We start from the raw sequence: 16,314 nt of genomic DNA, 5'->3' as shown, positions 1-16,314 counted from the left end.
TTGGACTAGATTATCTTTGAGTGATTTTCTCTATCTGAAATTCCATGATCTGGGGAATCTAAGGATCCACTGGCTCTTGGTTATACATGGCTCTACTATTTCTAACAGATGAAGCTTCTTGTACATCTGGACACCAATGTTCATGCTGGTAAGTAAGGGTCTGGACAACCAAATGAAGATAAGTGTGTAACTACATCAAACAGATCCTACAGATCTAAATCTATTTAGAGATGGAAAAAAAACAAAAACAAACAAACAAACAAACAAACAAAAAAAACCAGAGGCCCAGCAAGGGGAAACTCCTCACACAAAATGAATGGTTAATGGAAGAATTAGAAAGAACCAGATTAGAAAGAACCCAGGCTTTCAAACAGGGCACTTTCCACCACAGTAATTTGTAAATATCTATTGACCATGCTGACAGCCATTCAAATCCTTAAACACACCCAAGCCAAGACTTTCCAGAGCTCTCCTAAACCATCGCTGGAGGATGCAAAATTTGGACAATAAAGAAAAAAAAATTTTTTTAAAGTAAGATCAGAAGGAAAAGGGTAGGATCAGCAAACTTTTTTAGTCAAGTGCCAAACAGAAAATATTTTCAGCTTTGCTATCCACGTGGTTTCTCTAACAACCATCTAACAGCCATCGACATACGACAGCAGCCAGAGATAATCTGTAAACAAATCCAAGAAGATGTTCTCCAACAAAATTTATTTTCAGAGAAGTCAGTGAGCCAGGTATCACCCACAGTCAACGTTGGTGGACCCTGCCACAGAGAAACAATGGAAACATGTGGCCTTTGCACCTGGGTGATAGTATCTACCCAATGAGGTTACTGTGAATAATGTATCGCATGGAAGTGCTTAGCAATGGGCCCAGAACATAGTAAGTCCTCGATGTAGTAGTTCATGGTAACTATGCCACATGAAGAGTGGTTGAAGAAACTGAGTGTGTTTAGACTGAAGAAAAGATACCAGGAGGCATGAAGATTGGGGACATGTAGGAACAATTTTTAAATTCCTGAGAAAAGGGAGTTGATTTTTGACAGGTGACCCCAAAAGGCAAAAGAAGTAGAACTAATGAATTCAGGTTAACAGAACCATATTTCAATTCAGCATACGAGGAGTCTTTATAATAGTCATTCTGTCTCACAAGGAAATGACCTGTCTCATGCTAAGTTTCCTTTTCTGCGGGCATTTAAGGAAAGTTTCAAGAGGCAAGGCAATGAGTGGGAGAAAGACAAGTCTGAGTTGCTGGAAAGTTGTTTCTATGGAATAGGTGAAATGAAGTATAGTAAACCAATCCTCTACTTTTCTGAATTCTAATCCTTATTTACCTTTAGATCTGAATGCTATTTCATACAGTTTCAGAATGTAACTATAACTAGCTATATTCATCCATCATTCATTCATTTATCCCCAAAATATATATTGCATATTTATAATGTTTCTAAGCACTAGAGATACAGCAGTGAATAGTTGATCAATAAGTCATTAAAAATTAAATAGAAAAGCATATCCTCCCTTGGGGAAATGAAATATTCCATTTTTATTTGTATATTATTTGGATGTTTTTTATTTTATTTTATTTTATTAAAGACTCTACTTATTTATTTGATAGAGAGAGAAATCACAAGTAGGCAGAGCAGTAGGAAGAGGGGGACTGGGAAGCAGACTCCCCGCTGAGCATAGAGTCCGATGCGGGGCTGGATCCCAGGACCCTGGGATCATGACCTGAACCGAAAGCAGAGGCTTAACCCATTGAGCCACCCAGGCGCCCCAGTTTGGCTATTTGTTAATTGGGATACTCTGTAGGCAATTATTTCAGTAATGTTAACACTCAGAAATAAAATTGTTTTCCTGTTCTGGGAGCTTGTGTGAAAGTTCAGAAAGAAGATGATTAGATTTTTTCTCCCCATAAGGTTAAAGGCCCCCACAATCAGGACTTTATTAAAAAACAGATACTCTGTGACCACAGGGGATAGAATTTGCTACCAAAATAATAGGAATTCTAGCCTTTACTTATCCCTTCTACAATAGAAACAGCAGGAGGAAGCTACATGGGATATTTTCTGGAATGAAATATGAAGGCCTTGCAGTTTGTTACCGGACCTTCGTTATCTGCTATGGTCAGAACTGACCCTTTATATGCACATGTTGCTTTCTGCCTGCAAAGCTGCTAAGTAATCGGAGCTTCACAACTTCCTGGTACACACTCTCTCCTCATAGTTCTCTGGTATAGACAATGGCAAACAAAGCCTTTCAGAGGCAGATCCCATCCTGGCAATTCCTTATTAGCCTAGATCTCTACTGCTGAGAGGGATTTTGAAAGAATGTGCACACCTCCAAATGGTATGATTTTAGGCCACTGAGAAAGGCTTTCAGTCTTTAAAAAAAAAAAAAAAAGCAATCCTTCTAACTTTTGCAAAACATAGAAAAAAGATTTGTATGCAGAGATGTTTGCTGCAATATTCATTGCAATAGTAAATAGAAGACAATCTTTGAATAAAAGAATAGGGTAATTACTAAATGTTATATAGGCATTAAAATAATATTTATTAAGTATTTTGAAAATATGAAGAAAAATATACTTAATAATATTAAGTGAAGAGAGACAACATGAAAGTATACAGTACAATTTTAAACTTAATTGAAAAAAGGTGAGGCACAAACTAAAAAGACTGGAAGTGAAATATACCAGATAAAATATTAAAGACATTTGCCTTGGGTGATGGAATCATTGTGATCCTTCTTTTACATCTGTGTTGAGCACATTATTTTTTTTTTTAAGATTGATTGATTGATTGACTGATTTGACAAAGCCAGAGCTCACACGTGTGCACACACACAAGAGGCAGGGGAGGGACAGAGAGAGAAGGAGAGAGAAACCAAAGCAGACTAGCCACTGAGCAGAGAGCCTCACCAGAGGCTTGATCCCAGGGTCCTGAGATCATTACCTGAGTCAAAATCAAAGAGCTGGCCGCTTAACTGACTGAGCCACCAGGCACCCCTGTATTGTGCTCATTTTAGTCAAAGAATATGTTTCACTTTTAACATCTGAAAAATAAATACGTATGCCTTAAAGGTCCTTTTCTACTTCTTCACAGATATCTAAAATACCAGTAGGAAAACTCTATAAATTGTATATTCTCTCTAGCAAAAATAGCATGTGGGGGACTTGACCACTGTAAACGTGATCTGCTTAGTTCAATTCAACTACTATTTACTGACTATCAGGTTGGAGATTCTGTTTATCCATTTATATTTTTTGTTGAGACCAATCTCCATTTATCTCACTCACTTTTTTCTGTCACACCAGCCATTTCTTCACCATCAGCCGTTCTTCATGTGGAACTAACTTTGATCCCAACTCCAGATATGGACATGTAACTAACAGCTTGGTATTCTTCTGGTCACACTAAGTTTAAAAAGGGAGATGTTTGGGGTGCTTGGATGGCTCAGTCAGCTAAACATCTGCCTTCAGCTCAGATCTCTCTCTCTGTCAAATAAATAAAATCTTTAAAAAGGGGACAGGGGATAGGAAGAGATGATCTAATCAAAGCCAGTTAGAAAGCAAAATGAGTATTTTCCTGGGATTCTTGAAAGAAGGGCAACTTTTCCCCCACTGGTATAGTACCTGAGGCTACGTAATATCCTCGGTTACCAGAGGGCCTCACATAAAGTTTGAAAATGAAACCATCATGGCCCAATGAACACAGGTCCATTACTTCTGAGCAGGAAATCCTCTACCAGGATGAAAGCAAAAATCAATTTATGCTGGATGAAGAATAGAAGCAAATATCCTCTACAGCTTACCATCCTAAAGCCAAGATTCTATAAAATCAAGCCCAGGTAACTGCTAGCAGAGGGCAGGAAACTCCTACCTGAAGTCAAATTCAGATCAAAGACAGAGGTAGCTGCCATACAGAGGCTGAACAGGAATATTAATAAAACTCCACTCCCACTCCTCCAAGCCCAGACACAAAGAGACTTCCCAAGACTAAGTAGAATGAGGGCAACCAACAACCCTCTCTATGCTTACTAGAAGCTTAGCCTTGAGTGACAAGTCAAGGAGGCCACCACGGGAGGAGGAGCAAGAGCACGGAGAGAGACCACTTCAGTAATGCAGGCACACACTGTTGGCTGATCTGGTTCCAGCACCTGCACCCCTCTTTCCTTCTATGCCCAAGATCAGAGATCTGTGACTTTTGTAAAAACAGCCTGGGTGGCTCAGTGGGTTAAGCCGCTGCCTTCGGCTCAGGTCATGATCTCAGAGTCCTGGGATCGAGTCCCGCATCGGGCTCTCTGCTCAGCGGAGAGCCTGCTTCCCTCTCTCTCTCTCTCTGCCTGCCTCTCCATCTACTTGTGATTTCTCTCTGTCAAATAAATAAATAAAATCTTTAAAAAAAAAAAAAAAACAGACCTGGAGGTTTTATCTCTCACAAGCTGAAAATAAGTCCAAAGTATAAAATAGCTACTAAACTAATATGGTCTTGGCTTATTTTGCAGTTGTTGAAATGGTCACAGTAGTGGTAGTAGTGCTGGTAGGAGTAGTGGTGGAGTGGTGGCAGCAGTAATAGCAGTAATAGCAGTGGTGGTGGTAGTAGTAGCTAGCACAAGACCATATCAAAGACCTAAGGCAGTTAGAATAGGAACTTTGGAGTCCAGCTGCTTGGGGGGGTGCCAGATCTGTTTTTGCTCCTTCTTAGTTTCCAGATTTGGACAAATTATATAATTTCTTAGTGTATCATTTTGTAAAATTGGCATTGACCACTCAAGAGTTCGTAAAGAAGATAAAAACTCTTAAGATGTGCACGAACATTACAAGATGACCTTATCAGAAACATCTTCAGTAACTTCAGTGTTGTATATAAGATATAGACATGATATAAGACTCTGTCTTTGCTGATAACAACTCACAAACAGTTGAGGGTGAAGGATTAACACATGACTCTACTATAAAACCTAGTGAAAATTGCAAAGATAGGCATTCAAATCGACTCCAAACAAGAAAGTGAAGTGTGACATAGGGTCTCCCTGATGGCCTTAAGGAAAGGAATCGGGTTTGAGATGGGCTCTGGTGAATGGGAAGGACTCAGATGGCCAGATATCAAGGTGGAGACATGAAAGAGAAAGTCCATAATGTGTTCTGGGAAAACAAGCAGACCACATTTGGGTAAACAGAGAAAATGGCATGTAAATAACTGACTGCTGAAATTGACTAAAGGAAAAACCTACATAGGATGGCTTGGTCTCCAAGCTAAAGATCCTTACTTTGCTTGATGATTCCAAGCTGAAAGAGGGCAAAATTGCAGGTAAATGTGTGCCATAAAAATTGACCTTATTTCTATTTAAAAGCAAGTTAGGGGCGCCTGGGTGAACTCAGTGGGTTAAAGCCTCTGCCTTCAGCTCAGGTCATGTTCCCAGGGTGCTGGGATTGAGCCCAACATGGGGTTCTCTGCTCAGCGGGGAGCCTGCTTCCTTTTCTCTCTCTCTCCCTGCAGCTCTTCCTACTTGTGATCTCTATCTGTCAAATAAATAAAAAATAAATAAAATCTTAAAAAAAAAAAAAGAGCAAGTAAAAGTTAACATTTATCTAGCCAAACTCATTTCTTAGGTTCTTTTGTTTTTGAACTGGCCTCAAATCATTGATCTCACAGTATCATCTCTACTGATTCTGAGACTCAAGTACCAGAGCTTCAAAACCCTCCATCCATGGCTCCGAGATGCTAATATTCTGGAAATGCTAAAATCTTCCAGTCCCAGCCACAGCCATGTGTGTGCAACCACCAAAATCAGAAAGTGTCCTAGCCTGAAGGACATATTTCTCTGGAAAGTATGCAGCACACTGGGCCTCCTCTCTGTTCTGATTTCTGAGGGGCATCTAGGGCATAGTTGTGCTCATTGTCCAGAAGAGTAGCCTTAGGCTGAGGACAGAGTTGAGGAGACAGTGTTCTGAGCCGCCTTCCATCTCAACCCAGGCTCTGGTTTCACTGAGGTTTACTTGACAGGCATCCAGAAATAGCTATAGGCCATGGAGGTAGGTGATCCCACTCTGGTTAATCTTCACAAAGCTTTAAAATAGCGACAAAGACTTGAAAATGGCACCCAGGAATGAATCTCCTCTGGACACATCAACAGTGCACTAATGGTTATGAAGGTCAAGTTCCTGTGCTCTATGTCTTCTGTAGGCCTGAAGACCCTATAGGGTTCAGCACTGGTTAATCATTTACCAATGGATTTACTCTTTATCCATAACTAATTCACATTACAACTGCCATAAATTTCCAGTTCTCACTTGATATCTCCAGACATGTTCTTCTTTCCTTGACTAAAAACTCATAGGGCTTTGAAAAAAAATCAAAAGTGTCACTTAAATTTCTTAAGACATTTCATAGCGATTTTATCCACCTGTTTTAAAACTTTTGAAATCACAACATTGTGTGTATTGGAAAGGACCTCAATAAACCACCTGCACTGGTCCCTGGTTCAAACTAGTGAAGTATTATTATTTCCACCTTAAAATTAGACAAAGCAAAAGAGATGTGAACATAATTTGTTTTAAGGCCATAAGGATAAATAATGGCAGAGCCAACAAAACAGTGCTGGTCTCTAGTCTCCTAATGTGTCTCTTTTAATTATGCCCTGCCATTTTTGCCACCATTAACAACTAAAGGAGTGCATCCAGAATTTAGCAAAAGTAAGAGGCAGTAGACAAGGGTGCGTGGGTGGCTCAGTCAGTCAAGTGACAGACTCTTGATTTTGGCTTTGTGTCCTGCTCACGCTCAGCGAGAGTCATCTCTCTCTCTCTCTTTCTCTCTCTCTCTTTCTCCCTCTCTCTCTTTCTCCCTCTGCCCCTCCCCATCTAAAATAAATAAATCCTTAAAAAAAGAGAGAGAGAGAGACAGTAAACATTTAAACTGGGGTCTTAAGCTACAGCCTTCCATATACTTAGTCAAAGGAACTTAGTCATATTACTTAACCTCTCTATACCTCAGTTCCTACATGTGCAGGAGAGAGATGATAATTTCTCTTAGGGTTTCTGAGACAATCAAATACATTACTATATATAAAGTTCCCAGTCCGTATCAATCACCATCTAGGTATCTCCTACTACAATCTCTATTTCCATTGCCAACCTGTGGCAATTTTATTAATTTTAATTTAATTTTACTAATTTTGCCTGTGGGATTCAGAGCTTGTGTCATCTTCTCCCACTGTACAGATTAGGAAACTTAAAGACATCCTTAATCCTACTCATCCCATTCACCTCTTCTCTCTTACCCCACGGTCTATGGATTGTGAAGTCTTTTCAACTCTAATTTCCAAGTATCTTTCAAATCCTTTCTCTACACTGCATCCTCTATGTCAAGGCTGCCGTAGCATGCTGAATCTCTTGTTATATACTCCCCAACTTGATCCTGGTACAGTTGTTTTTTTTTTTTTTTTTTTTTTTTTTTGGTCGACCAGTGTTTGTAGTCATTGGGAAGGATAAAATGTGCACTCGTGAGGGTGTTTTACAAAGTTTTTCATGTTTGGGCCCTCAGCTACTCCTCCGAGGAAATTAAGTACCCTCTCCCCCCTTGGTTGTGCTACTCCTTCTTCTGTGCCCCCACAGCTCTGTGTTCATGACTCCCACATTGGCTGTTTCATCAGTTTCATTGTGTTTGTACCCCTGGTTCCTCCACTTGTAGGGCCAGCTACATGGCCACGTGTCTGTGGAATCCCACAGGGTCCTGCTCTCGAAAGGGCCCTGAACTTGTTTTAAAGCTCTGCTAGAGCCATCCTGAAATTCTTAGTAATTGTTGAACAAAGGACAACTCATTTTCATTTCGCACTAGGCCCCACAAATTATGTACTCAGCCCTGCCTGCTCGACTGTGAACTCCTTAAAAACAAAAGCTTTTTGCTATTCACTCAAAATCCTCCTTGGTTAGCACAGAGAAGTTCTGGCACAGAGCAAGCTTTTGGTAAATATTTGTTGAATTTATACATGAACGGATGAAAGGGTAACATAAAGCATCTCATACAAAAATAATGTAGTATGGCTAATTAACTCCAAAGAATAAACTTTGTTTTTGCTTGGTTGAAAGAGGAGTCAAGTGATAAATTCACAAAATGACTGGCCATTCCAAATAAATAACACAAAATTTCCTAAGTTTCTTTTTTGATTAATCAAACTGTTTCTCCCTTTAAGCCCTGCTGCCTCCCTGTTCTTCTCAGAATGCGAAACTGCAGGTTAATGGAGCTTGGAATTGTGCTATCAAATATGCCCTGACTGTTTGTGCCAAGCACTACTATGCTCAATTCTGGGAATAGTGAGAAAGAGAAAGGAGAAGCCACAGAAAGGTGAACTAAGCAGGGTCCCTATCCTCAAGAAGTAATTAAATCTTACTCCTCAAGAGCTTATATCAAAGATGTGTTGAGGGGTGCCTGGGTGGCTCAGTGGGTTAAAGCCTCCCAGGGTCCTGGGATCGAGCCCGCATCTGGGCTCTCTGCTCAGCAGGGAGCCTGCTTCCTCCTCTCTCTGCCTACTTCTCTGCCTACTTGTGATCTCTGTCTGTCAAATAAATAAATAAAAATCTTTAAAAAAAAATTGGAAAACAGAGAAAATAATTAAAAAAACAAAAAAGATGCGTTAACTTCATGGGAGTTCTGCAGCAATGAATCAAGAATAAAGACACTAGACTTGGCCAGTGGCCCAGCTTCCTGAACATTTCAACTGACAAAATGTCTCAGTCTGAACACAATTCCCCCACTATGAGATCTGTGGGTTCACTAGTTAACATGGGCAACCAACTCGGAGGTGCTCATGGAGCATAATAAATAAGTAGCTATTGAGGTAGGGGGAGGTGCTTTTGCTTCTCCGTGTTAGAGAAGAAAAGACAAACATCAGTTATGAAAGTGAGCCAAATAATTGGTGAGGACAGATGTCCCTTGCTCATGCTGAAGGCATGATTGGGTTTCCAGTGTGGCAAAGACCACACACCACCCTGCTGCCTTATTATGCACTCCCTGCAGTACTAACTTCTTCCTGTTCTCAGAAACAACAGGGAAGTTCAAAGAGTTTCTCTTGCTTTTCCCGATTCAACAGGTTTTACTTAACCACTCTACTTCTTGATCCAACAAGAGTGATAACTTTGAGAGAGTGTAGTCAAAAAAAAAAAAAAAAACGAAAATGCCAATAAACATATAGAGATGTGCTCAATTTCAAATCAAAGAAATGCAGAAATAATAGAGCCTCAAAGTATCATTTTCACATAGCAGGTGAGCCCAAGTTGAAAAGATTGATAGTGCTCAACATTGACAAGTATGGTAGAAAAAGTAAGTATTCTTAAAAAAGATTGCTTGTCAGAGTGTATATTGGTACAAGCACAATCTTCTGAAAGGCAATTTAGCATTATGTATCAATCAAAATTTAAAACACACATCCCCTTTTATGCATCAATGTTATTTTTAGGACTTTATCCTGAGGGAAAAAAATCTGACAAGTATTTGAAATTACATGTGCAAATTGTCCATCACAGCCAAAAAATTTAGAATTAACTTAAGTGAGCAACATGAGAGATTTGCTTAATATAACATAGTTCATCCAAATACAATTTAAATGTTAAAATAGTTATGTGGAGCTACAATTCTCAGAAGAAAAATATAGCCATGATATATTTTCAGGTGTAATGAAAAGGAGAGCTTAAAAAATAGATAGATGGAATGAATCCATTTTTTGTTCGAAGAATATATTTATGAATATGTGTATGCATGCTTTTTGGAATAGATTATGACTGGTTTTATTGTGTTTTGGCATGATGCATAGTACAAATAAATGGATGATACCCCAATACAGCATGCTTCCTATATTAGACATGTATCGGGGAAGCAGAGAATTCTTAAAGAAAGGATATGTTCAGTAGTATGCTGGTAAATATTTAACAACTGGCCTTCAGGTGGGGCAAGAGGCAAGTCCTGTGTAGCATTTCTGATTTCTATGGCATAAATACACCCAACATTATTCATTTTGGGCTACTGAATATGGAGTAGAAAGAGCTGACCAGTAGCACACCAGTGTGTAGTATTTCCATGATACAAATACACAGATGTAAATAAACACAACGGTATAGAGGATATTAAAATGTAGTAAAAAATTATAAAGTTTTGTATGTTAGATGAGTTAGATGAATTTTGTGGATTCATCTTTTATAAGTCTTTAGAAGGAAGGTCAATAATACTGATCATGTCTGAGTAGAATATTTACAAATTATATTTACTTCATTTTTTAAATTCTTATATGTCATTTCAATATTTTTATAGTAAACATGTTATCTTTAGAATCAGAAGAATCAAGGGGTTTGTTTTCTTTTTTTTTTTTTTTTTTAAGATTTTGTTTATTTATTTGACAGAGAGAGATCACAAGCAGGCTGAGGGGCAGGCAGAGAGAGGAGGAAGCAGGCTCCCCACTGAGCAGAGAGCTCAATGTGGGGCTCGATCTCAGGACCCTGGGATCAAGACCTGAGCCAAAGGCAGAGGCTTTAACCCTCTGAGCCACCCAGGTGCCCCCAAGGGGTTTGTTTTCTTATTCACTAGAAACTAGGAAAGAAAAAAAATCAGAGAACAATTACCTTTAAAAACAAGTCTTACTAGAATAAAACAAAACACTTCCCTAAAAGGAGTATGATCTTGTAATGCTATAATGAAGGACAACAGTGAGCAATGTTCTAGACAATTAAACCACAATATCAATCAATCAACCACTTTGTTAAGTCATAGTATAAGGAAATAAGCCCTTGTATTTCTTTATTTAAAATATTTTATTTATTTGCTTATTTGACAGAGAGAGCAAAGGGAGAGAGGAGAAGCAGACTCCCCAATGAGCAGGGAGGCAGATGCCAGACTCAAGCCCAGGACCATGGGATCATGACCTGAGCGAAGGCAGCTGCTTAACCAACTGAGCCACCCAGACACCCAAGCATTTAGTATTTCTAAGGCATTTCAAAGCATAAATGTGTACCCACAGAATTTCAAAGGAATTCAAGCTTCCAGGAGGTCTGATATTTCTACAAATAATGAAACTTAGTTCCAAGGAAAATTGTGCTTTTCCCAAAGTAAGCAGTACAGGGCTGGGTATGAGGTAGCTCAGCTCCTCTCCATTTATAAATGGTCTCTGTAGCTTGTGGATGAATAAAAGTATACAGTCCTTACTTATGGTTACTTAGTGAGAAGCGATGACCTCACTTTGGGTAGTAGTCATTCAACTGGTTAATTTCTGAAGCCCTGACACTTCCTATCTTCATTTAAATAATAGCAGCTTACCTTACTTTACACTCACCTAAGATTTTGCATCTTTCAAAACACTTGCCCATAGATTATTTCAGCTGATCCTCATAAGAGCCCTGTGAAGCAGGTGGAGTAGGAAGGACCACTCCTATTGGACAGATTTGGGAACAAGGTAAAGCAGCAGGTGACTAGCCTAAGGCCAGTGAGATTGGGGCCGCTGGTCCACTTGCAGCACTGGCTAAGAAACAGTTTGCTCTTTGAGGCTATGAGGAAGTCATCTGGGTGAACCTGCTCTGAAGGTTACTTTCTCCCCTTTTCTTCCTTGTTAAATTTCAAACAAATTCTTCCTTCTCTTGACTCCTGTCTTACTTTGCACTTAAGATTATTACTTTCATATCACCTAGAGTTGCTCTTTAATTCCTCTTTCTTTTGTTCTAGAATGGAAGACAGTCCCAGGCATCTTTGGGCCTGGAAACATTCCTGTTCTTCATTTGACATGAGAGCTACACTCTAGAATGTTATTTTTTCTTGAAATTTGAAGTGATTTCTATTATTGGAGGAATGTCTACTGCAAAGGTCCAAATAGTGTATATTATAAAGCAAGAAACTATAAACACTTTGATGTGACACATTTCTAGACAATTTCTTGGCTTTCTAAAAGGGATTAAAATTTAAGTCAGAGGAGACAGACTTATTCAGGAAATACAAGTCTACAAATTATATATGGCAAAACAGTTCTTGGGAAATCTAAGATCAGACATTCTCTTAAGCTTTGTTATCTTAAGAGAAAAAGTGTGTTAACAGTACAATGTCCTGGGGAAGGACTGAAAACAGTACAATGTCACTGGGCTATATTTAGGTCCAGAGACAAAAGAGCTGCCAACTTAATTAATGTGGGGCCTCAGCCCCTGGACTTACTGACTGATGCCACCTTAGACAAATTCCCACTGTGTCAATATTTCTTCATCCTTAAAGTGGGAATCATAGCATGTATCTCACAAAGTATAGTAAAAAGCAAAATAGCTAATGGCCAAGAAAATACTTGGTAAACTAAAACTCACTGTAAAAATACATGGATTATCTTGAAGCTATCTTGATAATTTTTGTGAGATCTTCACGTTTACAACACCATGGATGGACCTAGAAGGTATTATGCTAAGTGAAGTCAAACAGAGAAAGACAAATACCATATGAGTTCACTCATATGGGGAATCTGAAAAACAAAATAAAACAAGCAAACAAACAAAAACAGGCTCATAAACACAGAGAACAAACTGGTGGTTGCCAGAGAGGAGAGCACTGAGGGAATGGACAAAATAGGTGAGGGAGACAAAGACGTACAAGCTTCCAGTTATAGAGGGATGAAAGGTACAGCACAGGGAATATAGTCACGAATATTGTAATAACCTCATCTGGTGACAGATGATAACCACACTTATCGTGGTCAGCACTTCATAATGCAGAGAATTGTCAAATCACTATCCTGTACACCTGAAACTAACATGACATTGTATGTCAATTGTACTCTATCAAAACCAAACAAATAAAAAGAGATCTTCAGAATTTTGGAAGTTTACAACTCTCGGTGAAGGGGGCATGGGGAATGGAGTAGTGAGTTACAAAGGGAGAGAATCAGACACAGCAACAGGCGGGTGGCCAGGTTTCTCCAGGCGGAACAAGATGGAGCGCTCAAGACTGCATACTAATGGCCTCACCTCCGCTGAGACCGCTGGCCAAATGACTCTGGGCCAGAAAGCACAGAGCCCCTTTTCCATACCAAAGGCCCTCTCCTAACTGGACTTCCAGCTGCCCACAACATGATATGGACACCCTGATGTACTGGGCAGGGCCATTAGGAAGATGAAGTCTGAACAAAATCGCCGCACTGCAGTGTGTAGGCTAGGGAAGGAGTCGCTTCCCCAGCACTAGGAATGTCTGCTAGCAAGTGGATGACTCTTAATGACTATTGAGTGGCAAATTGTCAAAGAGCAGAAATGAGTGTATGAGAAAAGAGTGGGTGTGTTTCCATCTGAAGATGGGAGGGAGGAGCCCCTGCCTTCTGGTGAAGAGCATTCCAGATGAGGGTCAAGTTTTCAACTTAATATAGAGAATAACAGAATATTGACTCTCCAAAGAAAACATTTTGGAGAAACAAGGATGATAGCCAACAGAGAGCATTAGAAAGTCATTTCCAGTGCTGTTTATGTAGGGCCTAAAGAGAATGGTCATTCAGCAGTCCAATCTGAAAGAAGTAAGGAGATGGTTAAGAAGCCCATATCCATTCGGGTGCTTTCTATTCCCTCAAAATTTTTTCAGCTTTGATAGCACAAGGGATCTACTCTTGAAGGTCCAAAAAATGTTGTTGCTATAGGAACAGGTAAGCAGATTAAACTTGAAAGACCAGTTCAGGAACAAAGAATTTAATAGTCAGGGGTAACGCAATTAACCAGGATAAAATTTAAATAAATATCTTTTGGGTTTGTTATTTCATTATTAATTCCAGGAAGATAAAATGCTATTATAGAATGGGAGTATTGCATTTTAATTACACCATTACTGGCATAAAAGACTATACTTACTCAATTAACAGAAAGGCCTTATTAACCAAAATTACGCATTTCTAACTCTCTCGATTACATTGTAAATGAGAAATACAGCTTTAAATACAGCAAGAACATAAGAATCATCTCTGATTTTCCTACAGTTCCCCAGAAGAGAGCACATCTAAAATAAAAGAGACCATGAACCACCAAAAGTTGTCTGTAAAAAATCTCCATAATGAGAGACCTATGAGCAAAATTGGAGAAGTAAACATAAAAGTGTATAGGCTGATAATTGCTAATATTTTATGTTTTCCCCAGACGACATTGTTTGCGAACACAGATATGTGAGAAGAGAGGACAGTCAGAGACTCAGCTGCACTCCTACCTTACGGTGGCTATTCTGCTTCTTCCTAGCAAGGAATGCACTGCTCCCAACATTAGGGGTTTGCTGAAATGATTTAAGTTCTGAACAGAACTTGCAGGACTCCTGAGGCTCAAAAAGGCATCCTAAAGTGGCATTGTGCTTCTCTCCCTTCTTGATAAAATGAATACAATGTGTTCTGCCCAGCAAAGTTCTGCTGTTAGAGATTATACTTACGGGACAGAGAGATTTCTTGGACGCTACCTTTTCTCACGTAATACCAGAGTCAAATTGCAGAGAGGCAGGTCAGTGTGTCTGAGAGTGTGCGTACCCGCGCACACGCGCGCGCGCGCGTGTGTGTGTGTGTGTGTGTGTGTGTGTGTGTGGCAGGGGGACAGTACTGGAGGCTGGGAAATGGGAATGGGAAGAGGGGAGTGTGGTTAGAATCTTACCATCTCATTCTCTTCACCTTCATTGAGCAGAGTGTGCTGGCCCTTCTCAAAGTGGTCCCCCATGAAAAAGTGATTCCACTCCTCCTCCCTGGCCTTCCTGAGCAGGAGCCTCCGCGACCAACTTGCCAAGCCACCGCAGCTCTCCAGCCGGCCGAAAGAGTTAATGATCCTCCAGGTTAAGACTCCTTCTTGAACACACACCTACTCTCCGCAAATGACAATCCTTAGCAAACTGGACTCCTCCCACGAGTCACCCTCAGCTCTGAGGAATTTCTGCCTTGCTTACTGCATTGTCTCAGAGCAGCTGTCCCAAAACAGGCTGCTCCCATGCCGGTCTTTTTGTGCCCAACTTCCAGGGAAAGAACTCATTGCCTGCCCAGTGCCTGCCAGCATAAGACATCTGACTGCAAATCCAACAGGACAATGGGGAGTTGGCAGGACCTTTCCAAGGAGTGGGGGAGCGGGCTCAAGAACTCCCAGGTCACTGCTTTATTCACAGAGACTAAGGAATTGGGGGTGGGGAGGACTAACAGAGCTGCAGATCTTATTTGATTAATGAAAGCCCCAATCCACCAGCTTTAATAGTATCCTCATTCATTTTGCTTACAAAAGGTACAAGTTAACGACTAATCCTCTTCCAAAGTTATTTGTGGCCACATTTCTTTGCGTATGCAAAAAGCATTCTACTTAACGTGTATGTGGAATTAAGTTCACTTTGGGAAAAACATAGAGAACAAAGGTGTGATCAAACTATTTTATGTGTTCTCCTTTCACTAAAATGTTGGTGGTTAAACTCTTGAGGCGGTCTAGAAACCAAATATTCAAGTGACTTTGTGGCAAGACCTATTTTTTAATTTATCCACACATCCATTCAATACTCACTATCTGAGCACAGGGACTACACACATAAATCAAGTCCTATCTGCTGCCCTCAGACTGAGGCAGGCATTCAAACATGCAAATAAATACAATAGAAGGCATTTTGTTATTATGAAAGCCGGAACAGAGAAGCCTAAGATATCTGTCAGAAGTCTCAACATGGTATAGGGGTCACCCAGCCACGTTGGCTCTGGAGAGAACCCTGGATTCCAGCTCCTATCCATGTTGGTTGAGCTGTGTGATTATTTCACCTACAGGAGCTGTCTCTTCTCATCCGGTAATCCGGGGCATTGCACGAGGACTTGGGAAAGCATACCTCACAGCACTGATCAAGAGCTGTTGGTGTAATTAAACCAAATGCCCAAGGTAACAGCAGGCAGTAGAGCAGAGTAGTTAGGGGTGCGTGCTCTGAGTTTGGAGAGCCTCGGTTCGAATTTGGACTGTGAACCAAGGTGGGCTAGTTCCACCATCTTAGGATAATAAGTTTCATAAGCTTTATAAGCCTCCATTTGCCCACGTAAGTGAGGAATAGTACATGGAAAACAGTGTTTATTCAATAAAGGAGAATTATTTTTACCTTCGCTGTGTCTACTCACTCCTTCAAGCTACAACTCTTGTCACTAATATCCCAACCTGGCCCTAATAGCCCTAACAAGAGCAAGACTAAAGTGTGTGTGTGTGTGTACGCACCTTGATCAAATGGTAAAGTATAAGCAAGATAAACATTAATAATATCGAGCTATTATAGTATTAATTACTATATATACAGGCTATTCATTGAATTTCCAAAAATTATTAGCACAATTTAAT

The 16,314-nt window shown here is 40.0% G+C and overlaps 1 protein-coding gene across 3 annotated transcripts in view; it reads right to left on the bottom strand.

The window, feature by feature from the left end:
• Positions 1 to 14,987, bottom strand: part of ATP13A4 (ATPase 13A4) — a 126,432-nt gene extending 111,445 nt beyond the window's left edge. For 2 of the 3 annotated variants that reach the window (XM_059163121.1, XM_059163122.1), the window contains exon 1: positions 14,626 to 14,987. In XM_059163121.1, the coding sequence (XP_059019104.1) occupies positions 14,626 to 14,688 (63 nt within the window). In that variant the 5' untranslated portion in view covers positions 14,689 to 14,987. The remainder of the gene's footprint in view (positions 1 to 14,625) is intronic. The other variant, XM_059163120.1, reaches the window with a different exon arrangement.
• Positions 14,988 to 16,314: the final 1,327 nt, after the last annotated feature.

This window comes from Mustela lutreola, chromosome 2, assembly GCF_030435805.1.
Source record: "Mustela lutreola isolate mMusLut2 chromosome 2, mMusLut2.pri, whole genome shotgun sequence".
Classification (NCBI taxonomy): Eukaryota; Metazoa; Chordata; class Mammalia; order Carnivora; family Mustelidae; genus Mustela; species Mustela lutreola.
The sequence above is the reverse complement of the archived record's forward strand: the minus strand, read 5'-3'. Positions and strand labels throughout refer to the sequence as shown.